This window comes from Brachyhypopomus gauderio, chromosome 14, assembly GCF_052324685.1.
Source record: "Brachyhypopomus gauderio isolate BG-103 chromosome 14, BGAUD_0.2, whole genome shotgun sequence".
Lineage (NCBI taxonomy): Eukaryota > Metazoa > Chordata > Actinopteri > Gymnotiformes > Hypopomidae > Brachyhypopomus > Brachyhypopomus gauderio.
Genome location: NC_135224.1, coordinates 2,083,046 through 2,107,832, shown reverse-complemented (window position 1 = coordinate 2,107,832; position 24,787 = coordinate 2,083,046). Strand labels below are relative to the sequence as shown.

The 24,787-nt window shown below is 44.4% G+C and overlaps 1 protein-coding gene across 8 annotated transcripts in view; it reads left to right on the top strand.

Annotated features, from left to right (window-relative positions):
- Positions 1-24,787, top strand: part of LOC143474448 (uncharacterized) — an 83,468-nt gene that overhangs the window by 22,089 nt on the left and 36,592 nt on the right. For 4 of the 8 annotated variants that reach the window (XM_076971905.1, XM_076971903.1, XM_076971902.1 and 1 more), the window contains 3 exons: positions 1,661-1,714; positions 1,845-1,970; positions 6,808-14,867. In XM_076971905.1, coding sequence (XP_076828020.1) covers positions 1,661-1,714; positions 1,845-1,970; positions 6,808-8,165 — 1,538 coding nt within the window. In that variant the 3' untranslated portion in view covers positions 8,166-14,867. Of the gene's footprint in view, positions 1-437; positions 1,715-1,844; positions 1,971-6,807; positions 14,868-20,919; positions 21,238-24,787 lie in introns of those variants that run through there. The other 4 variants (XM_076971907.1, XM_076971906.1, XM_076971909.1 and 1 more) reach the window with 3 other exon arrangements.

Genomic DNA, 24,787 nt, shown 5'->3' with positions numbered 1-24,787 from the left:
CAGGTAAAACCCTCCTAAGGCCTATGTGTGAACATGATGTGTGAACGTGGTGTGTGAAAGTGGTGTGAGCCTTTCCTGAGTGTTTGAGGGCTGTCTCACAGAAATAAGGTGAACAGCTGCACATGTCCTTGTATGCAGTGAGTCTGCAAAGTGTCACCTAGAAACCGCGGTGTGGTTGAGATTGTTCCTGTTGGGCTTCAAAGAGGCTCAAGAGTCTGTACCTCCATGATAGAGGGTGTGGGGTTTTCACATGTGCAACAGTGCAGTGTTGTTTGTGTGTAGTGAGACTCTGTACCTCCATGATAGAGGCTGAGGGGTTTTATATGATGGAGGTTGAGTCTATCTGCGCTGGGCCAGTGACAGTGTGAAACAACTGTGCTATGAATTTACGCATGTATGTTATGTTACTGGTGGGATGCATACATGTTCTGTTACAGGACGGAAGTGGATCCAGATTCCAGACCGGGATTTGTTTACTCCTCTCTCCTAATTGGGATGCTGCTCCGCCCTAACAGGAGGGCCAACGAGATATAAGGACGGCAGACAGGAGGAGAAGCAGCTACTACAGGCCAGCAGTTGTAGTGGCAGCGTGGGGGCACGAACGATAGACTGTGCAGACTTTGTGTTGCTTTGGCCTGACTAGTTGGCGTGGTTGTTTAGTAAGCGTGTGTTCATATGTGACCATACATGTTATGTGGGTGTTTTGTGTTGTCCTTCCTTTTCCTCCCTCCCCTCTGGTTAGTAGGAAGTGGCTGCCATGTTGTTTTGGGTTGGTTGTATCTGTTTGTTTGTAGGGAGAAAGAGACTTGTGTGTTTTCTTTTCGGGGTTAGACGTAGACGTATTTCCTTTCTAGTGTGGAGTTTTGTTTATTATGTTGGCTTATGTCACTTCTTTAGTGTTTAGTGTGTATAAGTATTTCTTTCTTTTATATGACTATAGATATATTGATGACTAAAAAGCCTATATATAAATATACATGTATATAATACATCCACGCTAAACGTAGATCCCGTGTGTGCTGTCTTGGACACTGTGGTGGCCTATAGCCTAGAATGGGTCATAACAAGTATCTTCTGATAGTCCAGTGTCCTGTGCCACACATGTATTGACATCATTATACCCATTTCATACTGTCCTACAATACTGTAATGAACATCATAGGACACTGTATCAATGTCAAGTCCCTGGCAGCATCACACAGTGTGTGCAGCTATTAGCCAGAGTGTTGGTGGTGTTCATCATCATGACACTCTTGGTCCCTACAACACTCCCCACATCATCACCTTCCTCAACACAGAGCACAACACACTCATTCTCACAACAAGAGTCAAGAGTGAGATCAACAAGATGGGAGTGAGATCAGCTGTTTTAGACGGTTTAGAGGCAGTAACATTAACGAGATGACAATAAAAATACTTTAGGTTCTTCCTTTGCATACATAAAATCATAATTACAGCATGTAGATTCAGTAGAAAACACTTAGAATCTCAAATTTGCATTATGATCATGTCAAATTTCACATGCTTCTCAAGTAAGTTGTATTACCCAGACTGTCCAAAAGGAGGCACTAGTGCACTACTGCATGACACCTCCTCCCACCCTAAAACAGACTTTTAAATTAACAGATAACTTTAAACTAAATGTTTTGTTTTTTAACAGTATTAGGCAGACCAGATTCAGATGGAGTCTCCTCTCAGACACCACCGACAAAACGTAAATGGAATTCAGAATTTATTTGGACATGAAATACAATACTGGCTTTTACATGTTTATAGTTCATGTCGGATTACCTGGTAGATGATCTATGTTTAAGATGTCTCTCTAAAAACCTGGTCTTTTACAGAGGGTATCGAATTATTTCCCTCGGATCAAGTTATCATCACTGCCATCCGCTGTCTGCCATTGCTAACACTCCTGATAGTGGTGTGCTATCTCAACAGATTCTACAGACAGTTAAAACTAAGAGCTGGTGAGTCACTCCCCAACACAGACTAAACATCTTTAATCAATCACAAACCACAGAGATTCACTGACAAATCCTGAATAAATTATTGAAAACAGAAAGTCTAACATAAGGACACTACGGTTTAGGCCTACATAACAAAATGGGAGAAGCAGTTAGCCACGCTGCTATTAGCCACGCTGCTATAGGCCAAGACGCTTCATCAACGGTGTCGAAGTATTCACATTCATTACTTGGGTAGAATATAGACCCTAGGCTTTACGTATCAAGAAGTAGAAGTTGAAGTATCAACTCAATCTATTTACTCAAGTAAAAGTATAAAAGCACTGGTTTCAAAACTACTTAAAGTGTAAAAGTAAAAGTAATGTAAGGGGGGAAATGTCATTAGGGACACAAACGTAGGCCGCATCACAGGAACTACCCCCCCACCTCCCCCCAAAACATTTTTCTAAAAGCCATAATGACTAATGTTATTTTAAAATGTTTATGTTAAAATACGGATGCACTAGGCTACCTGTTTCAGCCACATATATGCCCATTAAAACGAATGCATTTTAGTAAAATGCAACTTTATTAAATCCATATTGTCACGGTGGTGTGGTAGGGTGTGTGAGTGGAGTGGTAGGGTGTGTGTGAGTGGAGTGGTAGGGTGTGTGAGTGGAGTGGTAGGGTGTGTGTGTGGAGTGGTAGGGTGTGTGTGTGGAGTGGTAGGGTGTGTGTGTGGAGTGGTAGGGTGTGTGTGTGGAGTGGTAGGGTGTGTGTGTGGAGTGGTAGGGTGTGTGTGAGTGGAGTGGTAGGGTGTGTGTGAGTGGAGTGGTAGGGTGTGTGTGTGGAGTGGTAGGGTGTGTGTGAGTGGAGTGGTAGGGTGTGTGTGAGTGGAGTGGTAGGGTGTGTGAGTGGAGTGGTAGGGTGTGTGTGTGTGGAGTGGTAGGGTGTGTGAGTGGAGTGGTAGGGTGTGTGTGTGGAGTGGTAGGGTGTGTGTGTGGAGTGGTAGGGTGTGTGTGTGTGGAGTGGTAGGGTGTGTGAGTGGAGTGGTAGGGTGTGTGAGTGGAGTGGTAGGGTGTGTGTGAGTGGAGTGGTAGGGTGTGTGTGAGTGGAGTGGTAGGGTGTGTGTGAGTGGAGTGGTAGGGTGTGTGTGTGTGGAGTGGTAGGGTGTGTGTGTGGAGTGGTAGGGTGTGTGTGTGGAGTGGTAGGGTGTGTGTGTGGAGTGGTAGGGTGTGTGTGAGTGGAGTGGTAGGGTGTGTGTGTGGAGTGGTAGGGTGTGTGTGTGGAGTGGTAGGGTGTGTGAGTGGAGTGGTAGGGTGTGTGTGAGTGGAGTGGTAGGGTGTGTGTGTGGAGTGGTAGGGTGTGTGTGTGGAGTGGTAGGGTGTGTGTGTGTGGAGTGGTAGGGTGTGTGTGAGTGGAGTGGTAGGGTGTGTGTGTGGAGTGGTAGGGTGTGTGTGTGTGGAGTGGTAGGGTGTGTGTGTCACGGTGGTGGGGGAGGGTGTGTGAGTGGAGTGGTAGGGTGTGTGAGTGGAGTGGTAGGGTGTGTGTGAGTGGAGTGGTAGGGTGTGTGTGTGGAGTGGTAGGGTGTGTGTGTGGAGTGGTAGGGTGTGTGTGTGGAGTGGTAGGGTGTGTGAGTGGAGTGGTAGGGTGTGTGTGAGTGGAGTGGTAGGGTGTGTGTGTGGAGTGGTAGGGTGTGTGTGTGGAGTGGTAGGGTGTGTGTGTGGAGTGGTAGGGTGTGTGTGTGGAGTGGTAGGGTGTGTGTGAGTGGAGTGGTAGGGTGTGTGTGAGTGGAGTGGTAGGGTGTGTGAGTGGAGTGGTAGGGTGTGTGTGAGTGGAGTGGTAGGGTGTGTGTGTGTGGAGTGGTAGGGTGTGTGTGTCACGGTGGTGGGGGAGGGTGTGTGAGTGGAGTGGTAGGGTGTGTGTGTGGAGTGGTAGGGTGTGTGTGTGTGGAGTGGTAGGGTGTGTGTGTGTGGAGTGGTAGGGTGTGTGTGTCACGGTGGTGGGGGAGGGTGTGTGAGTGGAGTGGTAGGGTGTGTGTGAGTGGAGTGGTAGGGTGTGTGTGTGTGGAGTGGTAGGGTGTGTGTGAGTGGAGTGGTAGGGTGTGTGAGTGGAGTGGTAGGGTGTGTGTGTGTGGAGTGGTAGGGTGTGTGTGTGGAGTGGTAGGGTGTGTGTGTGGAGTGGTAGGGTGTGTGTGAGTGGAGTGGTAGGGTGTGTGAGTGGAGTGGTAGGGTGTGTGTGAGTGGAGTGGTAGGGTGTGTGTGTGTGGAGTGGTAGGGTGTGTGTGTCACGGTGGTGGGGGAGGGTGTGTGAGTGGAGTGGTAGGGTGTGTGTGTGGAGTGGTAGGGTGTGTGTGTGTGTGGAGTGGTAGGGTGTGTGTGTGTGGAGTGGTAGGGTGTGTGTGTCACGGTGGTGGGGGAGGGTGTGTGAGTGGAGTGGTAGGGTGTGTGTGAGTGGAGTGGTAGGGTGTGTGTGTGGAGTGGTAGGGTGTGTGTGTCACGGTGGTGGGGGAGGGTGTGTGAGTGGAGTGGTAGGGTGTGTGTGAGTGGAGTGGTAGGGTGTGTGTGAGTGGAGTGGTAGGGTGTGTGTGAGTGGAGTGGTAGGGTGTGTGTGAGTGGAGTGGTAGGGTGTGTGTGTGGAGTGGTAGGGTGTGTGTGAGTGGAGTGGTAGGGTGTGTGTGAGTGGAGTGGTAGGGTGTGTGTGTGGAGTGGTAGGGTGTGTGTGTGGAGTGGTAGGGTGTGTGAGTGGAGTGGTAGGGTGTGTGTGTGTGGAGTGGTAGGGTGTGTGTGTGGAGTGGTAGGGTGTGTGTGAGTGGAGTGGTAGGGTGTGTGTGTGTGGAGTGGTAGGGTGTGTGAGTGGAGTGGTAGGGTGTGTGAGTGGAGTGGTAGGGTGTGTGAGTGGAGTGGTAGGGTGTGTGTGTGTGGAGTGGTAGGGTGTGTGAGTGGAGTGGTAGGGTGTGTGTGTGGAGTGGTAGGGTGTGTGTGTGTGGAGTGGTAGGGTGTGTGTGAGTGGAGTGGTAGGGTGTGTGTGAGTGGAGTGGTAGGGTGTGTGTGAGTGGAGTGGTAGGGTGTGTGTGTGGAGTGGTAGGGTGTGTGTGAGTGGAGTGGTAGGGTGTGTGAGTGGAGTGGTAGGGTGTGTGAGTGGAGTGGTAGGGTGTGTGTGTGTGGAGTGGTAGGGTGTGTGTGTGGAGTGGTAGGGTGTGTGTGTGGAGTGGTAGGGTGTGTGTGAGTGGAGTGGTAGGGTGTGTGTGAGTGGAGTGGTAGGGTGTGTGAGTGGAGTGGTAGGGTGTGTGTGAGTGGAGTGGTAGGGTGTGTGTGTGGAGTGGTAGGGTGTGTGAGTGGAGTGGTAGGGTGTGTGTGAGTGGAGTGGTAGGGTGTGTGTGTGGAGTGGTAGGGTGTGTGAGTGGAGTGGTAGGGTGTGTGTGTGGAGTGGTAGGGTGTGTGTGAGTGGAGTGGTAGGGTGTGTGTGAGTGGAGTGGTAGGGTGTGTGAGTGGAGTGGTAGGGTGTGTGTGAGTGGAGTGGTAGGGTGTGTGTGAGTGGAGTGGTAGGGTGTGTGTGTGTGGAGTGGTAGGGTGTGTGTGTGGAGTGGTAGGGTGTGTGTGTGGAGTGGTAGGGTGTGTGAGTGGAGTGGTAGGGTGTGTGTGTGTGGAGTGGTAGGGTGTGTGTGTGGAGTGGTAGGGTGTGTGTGAGTGGAGTGGTAGGGTGTGTGTGAGTGGAGTGGTAGGGTGTGTGTGTGGAGTGGTAGGGTGTGTGAGTGGAGTGGTAGGGTGTGTGTGAGTGGAGTGGTAGGGTGTGTGTGTGGAGTGGTAGGGTGTGTGTGAGTGGAGTGGTAGGGTGTGTGTGTGGAGTGGTAGGGTGTGTGTGTGGAGTGGTAGGGTGTGTGTGAGTGGAGCGGTAGGGTGTGTGAGTGGAGTGGTAGGGTGTGTGTGAGTGGAGTGGTAGGGTGTGTGTGAGTGGAGTGGTAGGGTGTGTGTGTGGAGTGGTAGGGTGTGTGTGAGTGGAGTGGTAGGGTGTGTGTGTGGAGTGGTAGGGTGTGTGTGAGTGGAGTGGTAGGGTGTGTGTGAGTGGAGTGGTAGGGTGTGTGTGAGTGGAGTGGTAGGGTGTGTGTGTGTGGAGTGGTAGGGTGTGTGTGAGTGGAGTGGTAGGGTGTGTGTGAGTGGAGTGGTAGGGTGTGTGTGTCACGGTGGTGGGGGAGGGGCAGTGAGGGAGTGGTGCACCACACAAAACATATATTACCATGACGACAAATACATAGATGACAAGACAAATATTTCAAAACCCTATAATGGAGAGCTTTTGATATAAAGTACGGGTTAGTTGGTCTTCCTGGATATCAGCCTCCTCGCTGGTGCTTCGTTGGGACATTTCTCTCGAGTTCTCGAGTCTTTGCCATGAACATCATCATACTAAGCTACTCATGTCTGCTGTGTCATTGATGGAGTGTGACGTGTGATGGAACATGAACTAAGCAGTAGGCTGTGTGTGTGTGGAGCAGTATGGTGTGTGAGTGGAGCAGTAAGTGGAGCAGTAAGGTGTGTGTGGAGCGGTAGGGTGTGTGTGTGTGTATACTTCTGATCCACTCTATCTGGATGTCATAATTTATCTGGATAGTTAACGATGATAAGCCAGATTAAGAACAAGCCAAAATGAAACAGGAGTAATGAAGTAACTCGTAAAACATAGGGAGTAGAACGTAGAGATAATTGCACAAAAATGTAAGGAGTAGAAGTAAAAAGTCAGATGAAAAATAATTACTCCAGAAAAGTATAGATACCCAAAATTTAAACTTAAGTAAGGTAACGAAGTATTAGTTACTTGACACCTCTGCCAAATGACTGATGTACATGTGTTTGTTTGTAAGGTAAAGCAAAAATCCTGAAAACAGAAGAAGGAGAAAGAGGAGAGGAAGAGAGGGATGAACCAACAGGACAGGAAAGAGAACAAGAGGAGAGGGATGAACCAACAGGACAGGAAAGAGGAGAGGAAGAGACGGACAAACTAACAGAGCAGAAAAGAGGACAGGGAGAGAGGGATGAACCAACAGAACAGAAAAGAGAACAAGAAGAGAGGGATGAACCAACAGGACAGGAAAGAGGAGAGGAAGAGACAGATGAACCAACAGGACAGAAAAGAGGACAGGAAGAGAGGGACAAACTAACAGAACAGAAAAGAGGACAAGAAGAGAGGGATGAACCAACAGGACAGGAAAGAGGAGAGGAAGAGATGGATGAACCAACAGGACAGAAAAGAGGACAAGAAGAGAGGGATGAACCAACAGGACAGGAAAGAGGAGAGGAAGAGACGGATGAACCAACAGAACAGAAAAGAGGACAGGTAGAGCGAGATGAAGCAACAGGACAGGAAAGAGGACAGGAAGAGAGGGACAAACTAACAGAACAGGAAAGAGGACAGGAAAAGAGGGATGAACCAAGAGGACAAGAAGAGAGGGATGAACCAACAGGACAGGAAAGAGGACAAGAAGAGAGCGATGAACCAACAGGACAGGAAAGAGGAGAAGTAGAAATGGATGAACCAACAAGACAGGAAAGAGGACAGGAAGAGATGGAAGAACCAACAGGACAGAAAAGAGAACAAGAAGAGAGGGATGAACCAACAGGACAGGAAAGAGGAGAGGAAGAGACAGATGAACCAACAGAACAGAAAAGAGGACAGGTAGAGAGGGATGAACCAACAGAACAGAAAAGAGGACAGGAAGAGAGGGACAAACCAACAGGACAGAAAAGAGGACAAGAAGAAAGGGATGAACCAACAGGACAAGAAGAGAGGGATGATACAACAGAACAGAAAAGAGGACAGGTAGAGAGGGATGAACCAACAGAACAGAAAAGAGGACAGGAAGAGAGGGACAAACCAACAGGACAGAAAAGAGGACAAGAAGAAAGGGATGAACCAAGAGGACAGAAAAGAGGACAGGAAGAGAGGGACAAACTAACAGAACAGGAAAGAGGACAGGAAGAGAGGGATGAACCAAGAGGACAAGAAGAGAGGGATGAACCAACAGGACAGGAAAGAGGACAAGAAGAGAGCGATGAACCAACAGGACAGGAAAGAGGAGAAGTAGAAATGGATGAACCAACAAGACAGGAAAGAGGACAGGAAGAGATGGAAGAACCAACAGGACAGAAAAGAGAACAAGAAGAGAGGGATGAACCAACAGGACAGAAAAGAGGGATGAAAATGAGAGCAGTGCAGGATTGATGGAGGAGTGGTGGAGGAGTGATGGAGGTGTGATGAGGAGCAGAGAGGTGTGGCAGGAGGATGAGGATGATGATGTGAAGAATGAAGCTGAATGTGCGTGCAGGAGATGGTAAAGCACTGAGCAGCAGGACTCACTTAACTTCACTGACTCACTTCCCTTCACTGACTCACTTCACCTCACTGACTCACTTCACTTCACTGACTCACTTCACCGACTCACTTCACTTCACTGATTCACTTCACTTCACTGATTTACTTCACTGATTCACTTCACCTCACTGACTCACTTCACTTCACTGATTCACTTCACTGACTCACGTCCCTTCATTGATTCACTTCACCTCACTGACTCACTTCCCCTCAATGACTCACTTCCCTTCACTGATTCACTTCACTTCACTGACTCACTTCACCGACTCACTTCACTTCACTGATTCACTTCACTTCACTGATTCACTGCACTTCACTGATTCACTTCCCTTCACTGACTCACTTCACCTCACTGACTCACTTCACTGACTCACTTCACTTCACTGACTCACTTCCCCTCACTGACTCACTTCACCTCACTGACTCACTTCACTTCACTGATTCACTTCACCTCACTGATTCACTTCACCTCACTGACTCACTTCACTGACTCACTTCACTGACTCACTTCCCCTCACTGACTCACTTCCCCTCACTGACTCACTTCACCTCACTGACTCACTTCACTGACTCACTTCACTTCACTTCACTGACTCACTTCCCTTCACTGACTCACTTCACCTCACTGACTCACTTCACTGACTCACTTCACTTCACTGACTCACTTCCCCTCACTGACTCACTTCACTGACTCACTTCCCCTCACTGACTCACTTCACTTCACTGACTCGCTTCACCGACTCACTTCACTTCACTGATTCACTTCACTTCACTGATTCACTTCACCTCACTGACTCACTTCACTTCACTGATTCACTTCACTGACTCACGTCCCTTCATTGATTCACTTCACCTCACTGACTCACTTCCCCTCAATGACTCACTTCCCTTCACTGATTCACTTCACTTCACTGACTCACTTCACCGACTCACTTCACTTCACTGACTCACTTCCCCTCACTGACTCACTTCACCTCACTGACTCACTTCACTGACTCACTTCACTTCACTTCACTGACTCACTTCCCTTCACTGACTCACTTCCCTTCACTGACTCACTTCACCTCACTGACTCACTTCACCTCACTGACTCACTTCACTGACTCACTTCACTTCACTGACTCACTTCCCCTCACTGACTCACTTCACTGACTCACTTCCCCTCACTGACTCACTTCACTTCACTGACTGACTTCACCGACTCACTTCACTTCACTGATTCACTTCACTTCACTGATTCACTTCACCTCACTGACTCACTTCACTTCACTGATTCACTTCACTGACTCACGTCCCTTCATTGATTCACTTCACCTCACTGACTCACTTCCCCTCAATGACTCACTTCCCTTCACTGATTCACTTCACTTCACTGACTCACTTCACCGACTTACTTCACTTCACTGATTCACTTCACTTCACTGATTCACTTCACTTCACTGATTCACTTCCCTTCACTGACTCACTTCACCTCACTGACTCACTTCACCTCACTGACTCACTTCACTGACTCACTTCACTTCACTGACTCACTTCCCCTCACTGACTCACTTCACCTCACTGACTCACTTCACTTCACTGACTCACTTCACTTCACTGATTCACTTCACCTCACTGACTCACTTCACTGACTCACTTCCCCTCACTGACTCACTTCACCTCACTGACTCAATTCACTGACTCACTTCACTTCACTGACTCACTTCCCTTCACTGACTCACTTCCCTTCACTGACTCACTTCACCTCACTGACTCACTTCACCTCACTGACTCACTTCACTGACTCACTTCACCTCACTGACTCACTTCACTTCACTGACTCACTTCCCTTCACTGACTCACTTCACTGACTCACTTCCCCTCACTGACTCACTTCACTTCACTGACTCACTTCACCGACTCACTTCACTTCACTGATTCACTTCACTTCACCTCACTGACTCACTTCACTTCACTGATTCACTTCACTGACTCACGTCCCTTCATTGATTCACTTCACCTCACTGACTCACTTCCCCTCAATGACTCACTTCCCTTCACTGATTCACTTCACTGACTCACTTCACTTCACTGACTCACTTCACTGACTCACTTCACTTCACTGATTCACTTCCCTTCACTGACTCACTTCCCTTCACTGACTCACTTCACCTCACTGACTCACTTCACTTCACTGACTCACTTCACTGACTCACTTCACTTCACTGACTCACTTCCCCTCACTGACTCACTTCACCTCACTGACTCACTTCACTTCACTGATTCACTTCACCTCACTGACTCACTTCACTGACTCACTTCCCCTCACTGACTCACTTCACCTCACTGACTCACTTCTCTTCACTGACTCACTTCCCTTCACTGACTCACTTCACCTCACTGACTCACTTCACCTCACTGACTCACTTCACTGACTCACTTCACTTCACTGACTCACTTCACCTCACTGACTCACTTCACCTCACTGACTCACTTCACTTCACTGACTCACTTCACCTCACTGACTCACTTCACTGACTCACTTCCCCTCACTGACTCACTTCCCCTCACTGACTCACTTCACCTCACTGACTCACTTCCCTTCACTGACTCAGTTCACTTCACTGACTCACTTCCCTACACTGACTCACTTCCCTACACTGACTCACTTCCCCTCAGTGACTCACTTCCCTTCACTGACTCACTTCACCTCACTGACTCACTTCCCTTCACTCACTGACTCACTTCCCTTCACTGACTCACTTCCCTTCACTGACTCACTTCAAATCAAATCAAATCAAAGTTTATTTGTTTAGTGCTTTTCACAACACATGTTGTCACAAAGCGCTTTACAGGATTTAAAAGGTTAACAATACTATGGGTCCAGAACCCTAATGAGCAAGCCAAAGGCGACAGTGGCGAGGAAAAACTCCCTATGATGGTGGGGATTAGGAAGAAACCTCGGGAGAACCAAGACTCAAAAGGGAACCCATCCTCCATTGGGCGGCCCGTTAACACACAAATTACACAAAATACAGACAAATACACAAGTCACACACAAATCACACAATCAGACTAAGTAGAGTAAAAATGAAAGTTCTGGGTTTTGATATTGTCACTGTAAATGTCTGTTGATGAACGCCAGGCTTTCATTCCATGTCGGAGCAGCGATGCTGGTATTGTAGGCTCCGACTGCAATGTTACTCTCCAGGTGAACCTCGGAGAAAAGATACGAGATGTAGTAACTATGTAACAGATTAATCAAAAGGCCAAACTAAACAGATGAGTCTTTAATCGAGTTTTAAACATTGAGACTGTGTCTGAGTCCCGAATAGAGGCAGGAAGATTATTCCACAATTGTGGAGCTTTAAAAGAAAAGGCTCTTCCACCTGCTGTGATCTTTTTGATCCTAGGAACAGTTAATAACCCTGCGTCCCCACTTCACTGACTCACTTCACCTCACTGACTCACTTCCCTTCACTGACTCCTTCCACTCTAATTCAACTGGAATAAACCAGTGTTGATAGTATTAGACTATCACACCAAGTATCCTAGAATGTTAATGCATTCTAATCTGAATTGATGGAGTATTATTATAAACCGAATCAGACATTGGACTATCCCAAATTGAAACAGATGTTAAAGTGTCATAAACTGAATCTGCTGTTAGTTTATCCTAAATTGAATTGAGTCTTGAAGGAGCTTAAAATGTGATTGGCTGTGACACTCCAGGACTGGATATTTTTGATGGTAACAGGAGACTGGGAATACTGGGAATGCCAAAAATGCCAGGCGCACCCACCACTCAGTCTGCTCGTGCCCAGTTTTATAGCTGGACCTCATCCCACTAACGGCATGCAGGGAACCAGGGGCCAGAACCTCCACCATGGGCCGGTAACACCACCATGGACCAGTACCACCACCATAGACCAGTACCACCACCATGGACCAGTACCACCACCATGGGCCAGTACCACCACCATGGGCCAGTACCACCACCATAGACCAGTACCACCACCATGGACCAGTACCACCACCATGGACCAGTACCACCACCATGGCAGTACCATCATCACCAACATGGCCTCCTGCTAGACCAACACTCACACACTGGACATCTCCCGTGTTTTGGTAGAAATCCCTGGGCAGGTGAGGCACCTGCTGAACCAGGTGTGACAGGAAGAGGCTGGAGGGAGTGAGGTTGTCAAACTCCAGACTGGGAGTCTCTGGGTTAAATGACATGGGTGGGAAAATCAGTGATGTATTGATGTACTGATGTATTGATGTTGTAAGAGCCAATAAGGACTCGGATATGCTTTCAAACATTTTATAGAGAAAACAGGCGGTATGTGCTCGGGTTGTTTTGAATGTGTAGAATACGTTTCTAATTTTGCAGTTTTTCCAGTCAGTTGTCTGTCTTTTCTGAATTTCAATCAGATTTGTTTTTTTGTCAACAAATTGCAGTGCGAACAATAGAGTCAAACAATATTGCTGTACAAATTTGATTCCAGTCCAATTTCTATCAGTCTCCCACATACAACTGTCTCCCACATCATGTGTAACTGTGTTCTGTGTAAGTTTGTATTTTGTGTGTAACATGTATTGTTTCATTTATTATACCACAGAATGTGCAGCGTTCTTGAAATCAAAAGCTTAGCTAGCTTCCATCAGAATATATTTACAGTCTGCACTTAGAAGGTGTATCTCAATTCAGGGGCTGCAGCCCACGAAGTGCGTATTTGTAGGCCGGTTACGTCACTGCGCCGCGCCGAGGCTGTCCCAATTCGTGGGCTCCTTCTTATGCGGCCGACGAATGTAGCCTTCAAAACCCCGAAAATGAAGGATGCATCTGAGTATCCTTCGCGTTCCACCATATCCCAGGATTCATTGCTCTATGAACAATAAACAGGCGGAGTCTAGTGTACGGGCCGAAGAATTCGTTTTTAAATGTCGGTATTTTTTAAATATGGACATTTATACTGCAGTGAGATGCTAAATAACATGCCAGTTATTAATGATATTGCAGGTAAATATGTGCTTTGAGTATTTACTAAAGAGTAACGTTTATAAAAATAGATTGAATTTTGTTATGAAGTTATACTTCCCGCCAAACTTGTGAATACATGTTCAACGCATTTTCTTTTAGGCATTTGTGGGTGATGTGATATTTGTCGGACAGCTCGCTAACACGTATGTAACGTATGTAACGGGGCAGGGTGTGGTCACGCAAACATACGTCTTGCGAAGACTAGACTGTCTCATTTAACAGCCGTGAGATGCAGCCTACCCGGCCTTCGAAGTGTGTGGCCACCGTGGGCTGCGGTCTACGCGGTCTACGTAGGCTGCAGCCCCTGAATTGAGATGCAGCCATAGTTGCACTGACAACATGACTAAGTATTTTGACTAGCATAGCCATTGAGCTACTTCCTGGTACTAGTCCTCCTAGGGGCCATCTTTTCTCTCTGGCCATTCCTGAACGTCAGTGGCGGACTTAGCAATTTGGGGGCTCAAGGTGAATTTAGCTAGGGGGCCCATCAACATTAATATGCGAGAAATAAGTTAGCTAGTCAGGGGGGGCCCTACAGTGGGCTGCAGTGGGAGGGGCCCAAGGCAGTTGCCTACCAATGCCTCTATGCAAAGACCGCCTCTGCTGAACGTAGAGCTATGGAAACGTACATACAGGAGGCCCTGACAGGAGCGGGTTTTTTCATTGTGGGGAAAAAAAGATGGGGGACTAAGACCTTGTATTGGCTACCAGGGGCTTAATAAGATCACTGTCAAGATCGTCACCCTCTACCCCTCATGGCTACCGCCTTTGAGGCCCTCCAGCAAGCCACGATATTTACAAAGCTCGATAGGAGTGCCTGAGGACTGAGGAGTGCCTATAATTTAGTCAGGGTGAGAGATGGTGACGAGTGGAAGACCGATTTTATCACACCTTCTGGCCACTATGAGTATCCAGTCATGCACTTCAGTTTAATGAATGCCCCGGCCGTGTTTCAGCGCTTCATTAACAAAGTTTTAAGGGAAACTCTGGACAGGTGCGTCTTTGTTTATCTGGATGATATCCTTATTTACAGTAAATCCGAGACTGAAAATAAAAAACGCGTCCGGCGAGTGCTTCAGTTACTCCGCGAAAACCATCTGTACGTTAAACTAGAGAAGTCGCTATTTCATGTCCAAGAAATAGGTATTCTCGGCTATCGTATTGCCCAGAACACTCTGGCCACGGACCCTTCTAAGGTCTGGGCTGTCGCACAGTGGCCCACTCCTACCTCACTCCACCTGGTACTGCGTTATTTGGGTTTTGCCAATTTCTAACGCCATTTTATTAAGGGTTTCAGCACCCTTGCAGCTCCTCTGACCACTCTCACCAAAAAGAGTTCAGGTCTCTTTGTCTGGACTTCTGAAGCCGAGCGAGCGTTCGACGACTTAAAAAGGCAGTTCACTTCTGAGCCAGTGTTGTGTATGCCGGATCCCGACCAGTGTTAATTTTGACAGCAATTTTTGATTTAGTTTTAGTCTTTTGACTAAAATGTCATTTAGTTTTAGTCATAATTTAGTCATTGGAGTTGTTTTTAGTTTTAGTTGTAGGGGTTTCACCTACTAATCCTTTAAAGTAGATATAATTTGTTTTACCTTAATTATTAATCAGTCTCACTAATTTAGTCTTGTATTCTAATTATACCAGAACTACAAGTTTAGTTATCAACTAAAGGTAATTAATGGTTTGGTATCTGAAGGATTTAACTGTGAATTCTTTGGAGGTTTTGGCAACAACCACTTTTAAATGACATCAACACAGACAATTTGGTGAAAATAAATGATACATTTATTTAAAACCAACTATTCTAAAACAAACAGCATCAACAAGGATCAGTATATTTACAGTGAAGACTGGGGCTCTGTTCGAAATAGACTATTACATACTGGATACTGCATACTGGACTCAGTATATACTGGATACTGCATACTGGTCCTCGTAGTAGTATGCAGTACAGTTTCCAGTATGCGACAAAAGCAAAGTATACTACGGGGTCACGTGAACGTAGCGTTGCATGATGGGATGCAGTACACCATGAAGATAGCTCTGTTCGCGTACTGGAATATTTTGCGGAAGTAGTAGGTCATCCGGGTATGTTTCGCATACTGGAAAATTTCATTTTGGTCACATACTGCATACGGCATACTGATTTGGGGCTCGATCAGTACGCCAGTAGTACTGTTACGACCTGTGGCACCACAACGGTGAACTCAGGGGTCGCACATATGATGTTTAACGTTGTGCCGGCCAGAGAACCCACAAAAATAGCAAAGACACAGAAGCCAAGGTTGGAGGGATCAAGACTCAGTGTATTGCAAGTAATAACTCAGAGCGCAATACTCAACCCTTCAGCCCTGGGCAATGGGCTATGAGCGGTGATGAAATAAACCAAACCAAACAAAACACCTATACTAAACCTTATCTCCCAACAACCCATCACATACAACATACAAAACCACTCTCAACACTAACCTATACACATACAATAAACACATCACCGCCGCTTACCTGAGGTATCTAGACAAGAGTTCACCTACGTGGTGTTAAATGTAGGAGTGCACTCATCTACTCTTGCCCAGCCCAGAGCAGACAAAAGAGTAACAACCAATCACCTCTTCTCAGTGCAACATAACCAAAGGAAAAGACGACACTAAAAGAGTACATGACATTATACATAGGAACAACAGCACAAACACAATGGCTCCCCCATGCCCTCTTTCTCTCTCCTCATCTTCATCTACTTTTATCCATTAGTCTTGATTGTAAGCCCCGCCTCCACTCAGGCAAGCCTGCAAAATAAGAGTCATGCATGCAAAGCAAACAACCCTCACCAGAAGGCCGTACCAGGTCTTGGCACGTAACAAGTATGTAGTAGACTATTTCGAACACAGCCTGGGTATCTAGTGTGTGTGTGTTTGTGTGTGTGTGTGAAAAGGGGGCGCTTGTGCGCGTGTGAGGAGGCGGAGTTGTAATCTCAGTTCTCCTATGAAGAACAAAGCAACAAAAATTGCGCCGACTTTAAACAGTAGAGCAGCGCGACTGTATGTTAATGAGCTCAGCTGATTTATTCCAACGTGGTCAGAACAAAGTAATGGCGCTGGCTTACTAACTAAAAATTAGTGTAGTGTGTCTGAGAGTGGGGAAGACTACAAGTTGTCAATTAATTGGATAAAGAAAAGATGGTTGCATGCACAGCATAGAGAACTTTGTATATACAAATCTTAATGAAGTTTATGAAAATAGTTACACATTCAGAAAGTATTAACAGAAAACTTGGTTAACTCTACAGTTCACGTAACTTTGCCCTTTTATAAACTATGCCCAACGGTAAGAGTCTCACGTGTTGAGGATTTTGGGTGGTGTCATCATCCTCCCTGAATTAGGGAGACTCCTCGTTGATAAAAAGCGACGTCGTCCAGGTGTGCTGGGAATCGTCCTTCTGCATATGAAGTCCAGGAATGAGTGTCTCGGTATAACAGGGAATTGATCGCCTTTGTTTCAGTCCATGTGGCCGCGTTAGCAAGCTTGATTGAAGCAAATCGGTGAATCTGTTGCCATGGTAACGTTGATCGGTTGGTTGGTGTAACTCGGGCTCGTTAATTAAGTAATAAGTCTTTCAGCTGTTTGCTGTTAGTCGTACCAAAGCTCGCGTGCTCTCAAAGAAAACCAGAGAGAGAGCAATGGCGGCTGATCAGGGTATTTAAACACCTGGACTGTAGACACACCCTTTCTTCCGTCAAAGCAAGCTTGTTCTATGTTTTGCCAGTGGTACTGCCACCTGCTGGTTTAGCATGGTACCTACATAGTCTACATAGTCTAGTTTTAGTCGACTAATTATCAAAAGAATTTTGTTGACTAAAATATAAATGGTGTAATAGTCATAATATAGGCCTACACTTGCACAAAATGAAACATTTATTAACCAGTTACAGAATATTATTGTTTGTATGTGCAATAAATACAAAACAGATCTCCAAACAACTTTATTGACCTGAACTTATACTTATTGAGCATAACAATAACAAAACATTGATGACCAGTAGGCCCGCTCTACCTGAAAAGCATATAGAGTTTGTTATGACCAATGCATATTACATTCTATATAAAACTCAGTGCCGTAAAAACAGCAATGCCATAGCCCACAGATGTCATTTCATTTGTCGTATTTTTCCCAACATCATCATCCCACATGGTTTACACACCATCTTGTTTTTCTCTAAGTCAAAGGAGGAATGTGTACATATATCGCCGTTCATCTTTCTCCTTGCTGACATTGTCCAGTTAACTTCGAGTTGAATTTCATGAGTAACCACAGTTCACAGGCTGGTATGGTCTTCCCGGGTTCTATGCGATGTGAAGACATTAGTACGTTAGGGATTGGATGGTTACCTGGTTTGTCCCGCATCTCCGTGAACGCTAAAGTAGTTATGGTTGGATGTCTTCTTAATTTATCCCTACCTTTTACAAAACTAAATCAGGTTTCATTGGATGTTGTAGCTGGCCAATATTTTCGTCTCATTTTTAATCGTCAACGAAAATGTCCATTTCGTCATTGTTTTTATCCCTTTGTATAGTTCTTATTTAGTTATCTCGTCTTGTTTTCGTCATGAAAAAAAGGTTCGTTGACGAAAACTATGACAAAAATTATTCGTCAACGAAATTAAAACTGATCCCTACCTACCGTTCATAGTAGAGGTTGACACATCTGACTACAGGGTGGGTGCCGTTCTCTCTCAGAGAACCGGGTCCCCTCCTAAGCTTCATCCGTGTGCGTATTACTCCTATCGTATGTCTCCCGCCAAACGCAATTACGATGTGGGGGACAAAGAACTCTTAGCTGTCAAATTAGCTCTTGAAGAGTGGAGACACTGGCTGGAGTCTGGACTGACCATAAAAACCTGGCTTACCTCCAGCAGGCCTAGCGTCTTAACCCCAGACAAGCCAGGTGGTCCTTATTCTTTGGGCGTTTTGAGTTCACTCTCTCCTACCGTCCGGTAACTAAAAACGCTAAGCCTGATGTTCTGTCCCACCAGTGGGAGTCGCCACCTAACACCTCTGAGCTTAGCACCGTACTGCCAACATCCAAAATTGTGAAACACCTGCAGTGGGCTGTAGAAACCGAGGTCAAGCAATCACTTACCAGTGACCCTGGGCCTGGTGGTGGTCCCTCTGGTCATCTCTACGTCCACCCTAGGTTATGAAAGAAGGTAATGGAGTAAGGTCACAACTCACCTTTTGCTGCTCATCCCGGGTCACGTCGTATGCTAAAGCTCCTTCAGGGTAGGTTCTGGTGGCTCGGAATGGATCAAAAGGTGACTCGCTTTGTCACCACTTGTGAAACATGTACCAGAAATAAGGTGACCCATACTAAACCTGCCGGTTTGTTATGCCCACTTCCCAATCCTTCAAGACCTTGGACGCACGTGGCCTTAGACTTCATAACCGGGTTACCGTAAATCGTAAATCGGTTTTCCAAAACCGTGAGATTTCTGGCTTTACCTCAGCTCCTCTTGGCCCGTGACACTGCAACTCTCTTCCTGCATCACATAGTCTGGCACCATGGCTTTCCTACCAACGTGGTGTCCGATAGGAGACCCCAGTTCACCAGTCACTTTTGGGGTTCTTTCCTGAAGCTCTTGGGGGCCAAGGCTAGTTTATCCTCTGGGTTTCATCCCTAGATTAATGGACATACTGAGCGCACAAACCAAGACCTCGAGCAGATGCTTCGGTGTCTGGCCTCCTCCAGCACCTCCAGGTGGCTGTTCCAGGTGCCCGGGCCATGGCATAAGCCTGGCATAAGGCCTGTAAAGCCTTGCTGTCTGCCTCCACCGGCTATCATCGTAACGCCAATAAACACCGCCTTCCGGCCCTTTTGTTCCACCATGGGTCAGCACGTTTGGCTGTCCACTAAGGATCTGCCGATCCGTGATGGAACTAAAAAGCTGGCACCCCACTACTTGGGTCCCTTCAAGGTGTATAGACCAGGGGTGGAAAGTAACTAATTACATTTACTCACATTACTGTAATTGAGTACTTTTTATGAGTAATTTGTAATTTTCTTAGTAGTTTTTGAAATATGTAATTTTTACTTTTACTTGAGTAAATTTTGACCTAAGTAGTTTTACTTCACTACATTTGAACGGCCTCACGTTACTGAGTAAAAAATATTGATGGTGAAAAATTTAATGTGGGCAGAAATTTAAATTTCTGAGTCCCTGAACTGAAAGACAATTGCGTGGCCTTGCCTTGTGCGCGCCCTGTCCATTGTCTCATAATCAGGTCGTAATCTGGTGCACTTTTTTTTAATCTTCTATCTATCAGGTTCTGTGGGATCCTGTGGACATTTTATTGTGAAAAGTGGAATCCTGTGGGCACTGTATTTTGAATTGTGGGATCCTATGAGCATTTTTTTATTTTTGATGTGGGATCCTGTGAGCATAAATAAACGTAAAATGATGCCTTAGAGATTATGACATGTTCAGCACTTTTGCATGTAATGACCTAGGTGATGACCTAAAGCCTAAATGTTTGTAAAACAATGTAAAACAATGTTTTACACAACAGTGTACAGACAATTCGTACAACACATTTTGATAAACATGACATAAGCAACTCATAATGTAAAAAACAGACAATTGACCTTGTCCATTTGCAAAAAGTACAAAAACATTTGCAAAATGTTAAACACAATGAGAAATGCAATTATAATGTGCAAAAGTGACAAGGAGATGTGGAGATTGAATGAACAGTTGAGAATTTCAATTGTAATCTGAGAAATGAACCAAACCGACTGAGAAAAACTGTAATTGCATTTTTAACAATTTGTCTGAATTGAAATAGCACAAAATGAGTATATATATTTTATATTATTATTATTATTATTATTATTATTATTATTATTATTATGGTAGGTACATTGCATGGGGAAATAAAGAAAATGTTTAGAAGCATATTAGATGAACATCTTTCTATGTGTTCTGTATTTTCTTTCTTCCTGTGTGTGTGTGTGTGTGTGTGTGTGTGTGTGCATACAAGTGAGTGCACGGCTGTTAACTGAACATTAAACCGCATTGAGGCCCTACCAAAAAGTGAGTAGCGTGGACATTTTGTGTGTGTGTGTATGCGTGCATGTACATGCGCGTGCGTGTGTGCGCGTGCGTGTGTGTGTGTGTGTGTGAATTTACGAGTGAGGACATGGCTGTTAACACCCTGAGTTGAGGCAGACACATAGCTCAGGCCATAATGGACACTTTGAGACATATTCAGTGTGGACTGGTTCTGATTTGTCTCTGTTTCTATGGTGAGTTCAAAAATAGGTACAAAGTATTTACAGTCCAAGCCCAAGACTCTTTAGTATTTAGTGTTTAGTATGTTGCTTCTCAGCAACGTTTTAGTGTTTCGTTTTTAGTATTTACTTTTTAGTGTTTCTTGTTTAGTATGTTGATTCTTGTGTGTCAGAATCTTTTTAATGTTTATTTTCTAGGTTTGAATACATACGTGTAAAATGCAGAACTTGTGAAAGTTCGATATTAATCTCTGACATGAAGATCTTTATACACACGTTTCCTTTCCATCTTTTAGGATGTTCTGGGAACTTCATGGTGACCCAGACGCCACCCACACTGGTGATAATGGCGGGGGCTTCTGTCCAGATGTCCTGCTGCTGGGATCAGATCATAGATGGACCAAAAGTGAAATGGCTGAAAGACACAGTTGAGCTGAACCTGTCCGACCCACGCCTTCAGAGGGAGAACCGGGCTAACCTCTGTACAACACTCATCATAACAAACACCTGCAAAAATGATGCAGGCTCTTATATTTGTGAAGTTACACAAGACATTCCTATTCTACGCCAAGTAAAAGGGCCTGGGACCAACGTAACATACCAGGAAGAAAATGGTGAGTGTGATAATAGTGAGTGTGAATTTACCTGTTACCTGTTTACACTGAATGTCAACTAGCTACATTTTGCATCACAAGTAAGTCTGATATAATCTTATATTATGAAAATGAGAATAATAACATTACTAAATATTTTGCTTATACTTTCTATGGAGCCTGCATATTACAACTGTTAACATAATATAACATTACTACGAAGTTACAGTTATAATCACATTTGTAATGGATTATAAATGCAGGCTTTAAAGAAAGTAGAGTAGAGATTTATTGTCATTGTACATGATACAACGAAATTCTGAGTGGTACCTCTTAGTCACATAAGAAGAATAAAAGAATAAAAACAGTACAAGACCACATATATACATAAAACATTCTACTAGTCTGTCGAGACAAATACTGATACTGGTTTTATAGCAGCGACATGGTGTAAGTGAGGCGGTTATGGTATGATGGTATAACTGTTTTGATTATATTGCATGGTATAACATACTGTATATGTTTATATTGTGTATAGTATTAAAGTATTATAAATAAAATATTAATAGCAGCAATACAAGTATTGTGGTGCAAAGTTGCAAATGAGAAGTGCAATAGTGCTGATATAAATAATATAGTGCAATAGGTCCTAAAGGTTCAGGTTTGCAGGGGGAGTGATGGATGTTACAGCTCTGGGAAAGAAGCTGTTCCTCAGCCTGTTTGTCCGGGTTATTATTGTCCTGTATCTTCGTCCTGAAGGTAGAGGAATAAAGAGATGGTGTCCTGGCTGGGTGGGATCTTTGATAATGTTGCTGGCTTTGTTATGAAGGCGACCAGCATACACAGAGTCTAGATCTGTGAGTGGACTCCCTATGATTCTCTGCGCTAAGTTAACAAAGTGTTAACAATGTTTTTAATTATATTCCATAGATATATGTAAATATATCTTAAATACCTTACAAGAATAACTAAAGTTCACAAAAATAATTAAAATAAAATAAATATTACAATTGGAAAATAAAATAACACATGTATTATCTGTTAATAAATATGTTTTAACTATTAATAAATACAAAGTAAACTATATAAGAGCATATATATTATCTATTAATAAACATACATATTATCTATTAATAAATATGAAGTGAACAATAAAATATCATATAAACCCGGATTTTATATCTACTCAACTGTTTAATTTCAGTGTACATGAATATTTAAGTTTTATTGCATTATTATCAAATCTAAGTATATTTTACTCATATTTGCACACACTGAAATCTACTAACAATTTTAAGTTTAATGAACTGAAAATTAAATGTTTTCAACTGATCAACCTCAATACTTTATTGTTGAACACTTTTCCGCCATTTTGTTAGCTTGCTGTTTGTAGTCAGGCCAGGCAGACACATATAGGCAAAACACAAGTCCGAGTTGCAGTTTGTTTTAACCAATGTGGCTGATTTTTTAACCTGCGTTTTATTTGGTAGCCTAGGCTGTTTACGAGCAGTATTTTCTTTTAATATTAACCTTATTTGTTGACGGATATTCTCACGGCTTTTGCAACAAGTGAACCATATAGAATTGTGGTGATGGACAACTTGGCCAATCTACCCCAGGCTGTCTGTCTTCTTTTCAGCCTCATCTATGCCCTTCACCTGGTCTACCCTAAGGGCATGAAAAACACTTTCTGCTTCATGCAGCAAGTAATGCTCAAAATTGGTAGTCGTGAACTGCCACCCAAACTTCAGACTTTAAAAAATCAGCTTGTAGTGTGAAACTACATGTTTCTGTCTTTGTCTGTTCGTGGTGTCCATATTATGGCCTACAATTCATGAGCATGTTCTCTTTTACTTACTAGACAGAATGTCTTTAGTATACCAGTAGTAGTTTAGAGAAGTCATTTTCTCAGTGTCTAAGTAGTGGTTAATGTAAATTACTGTAATGTAATTTTAATTAAATGAACAGAACAGAAATAAGAGTTTTTTGTCTTTCTTTTTCACTAAATATTTGTAATCAAAGTAAAAATGAAAATAAAATATAAATCATTATTTTATTTGAACTCAAGATCAAGTATAAACGTCAAGTATAAACCTAGCTTTACGTGACACAAATGCACGCGCTGCAAACAATCACGATCCTGGCGGCGCCGGTGAGGACGCTCGCTTCTGTCATTCATAATACATTTTGGGTACAAAGACTTCACACAAGTAGCAAATAGAAGAGCAGCAAACTGCAGCGTGTGTGGCATAAAAATACAGGACGCTGGTTCCACCACATCTAATTTTATTCGCCACCTGAAAACCCACCCAGAAAGGTTAGTCACTGCCTGAAAGGTTATTAGCATCTGCTACAAACAACATTACAGCTTAGCATCACAATTAGTGTGTTATAACAACCTAATGTTTATCCAGTTAGTGTGTTATAACATCCTAATGTTTACCCAGTTAGTGTGTTACTTATAACAACCTAATGTTTACCCAGTTAGTGTCTTATAACAACCTAATGTTTACACAGTTATCTTGGTATTGACTTGCCACCAGTGCAGCAGTAGAGAGGGTGTTCAGTCATGGAGGCCTCATAATGCGCCCACACCGAGCCAGGCTAAATGCAAGTACCCTGTCAATCCTGATCTTTTAAAAATGTAATGCGTTAGTTGCATAAACATTTTCCTTGTATTGGGACACTGACAGACACCTTGAAGTCCAACTCTGACAACAACAAGCACAGGACACTGCGCGAACGCACATTAAATAGACAAACCACATAAACCCCACGTGATGACGAGACGAGCCACAGGTGAGACAAGCACAAGACGTAACTGCACCCACGGAGATCCACTGACGCAGACGAGTAGATGCAGACAACGTAAACACATGCCCAAAAGGGAGGGGTCAGGGACCTCAACATGACAAAAGAAAAGAATATTATAACCAGAACAATGTCAGTTTTGTAAGAAAAGTACTTTTTGGAGAAAAATACAGATACAAAATTTATCTGGAAAATGTTTTTGTGTACGTCCTTTTTTAAATTGTATTTCTTCATTTACATTCAAAACTAGCAAAGACATTCTTGCAACTTTCTTCCATACCTTCTGTTAATGTTGTTCAGTCCTTGGGCCAGTGTTATTTATTTATTTATAATAATAATAATAATTATTATTATTATTATTATTACTATTATTATTATTTTATTTATTATATTATTAGCAGTAGTATTAAACAATTGCACTCAGCCCTGTGAATAGTGAATATATACGATGAGAAATGTCAGGAACAGCACATGATCGCCGTATGATGCGGTTCACCTGCCACTCATTGCCCCTCCCCTTCGCAACTATTTTAGCTTCCTCCTCTCTCTTCCGGGTTGCGAAGTATTGTTGCCATGCCATGTACCAAGCTTTCTCTTTGTGTTACTGCTTTCCCGTGTACCGACCTCTGCTCTCCTTCTAGACCTCGTTCCCTGTCTAGTCCCTCTGTACCTCCTGGCTTCTGTCTTACCGGTGTGACCCTGGACTGTCCTGACTACGATTACTACATTCCTGCATAACACACCTGGAACGGAGTAACTC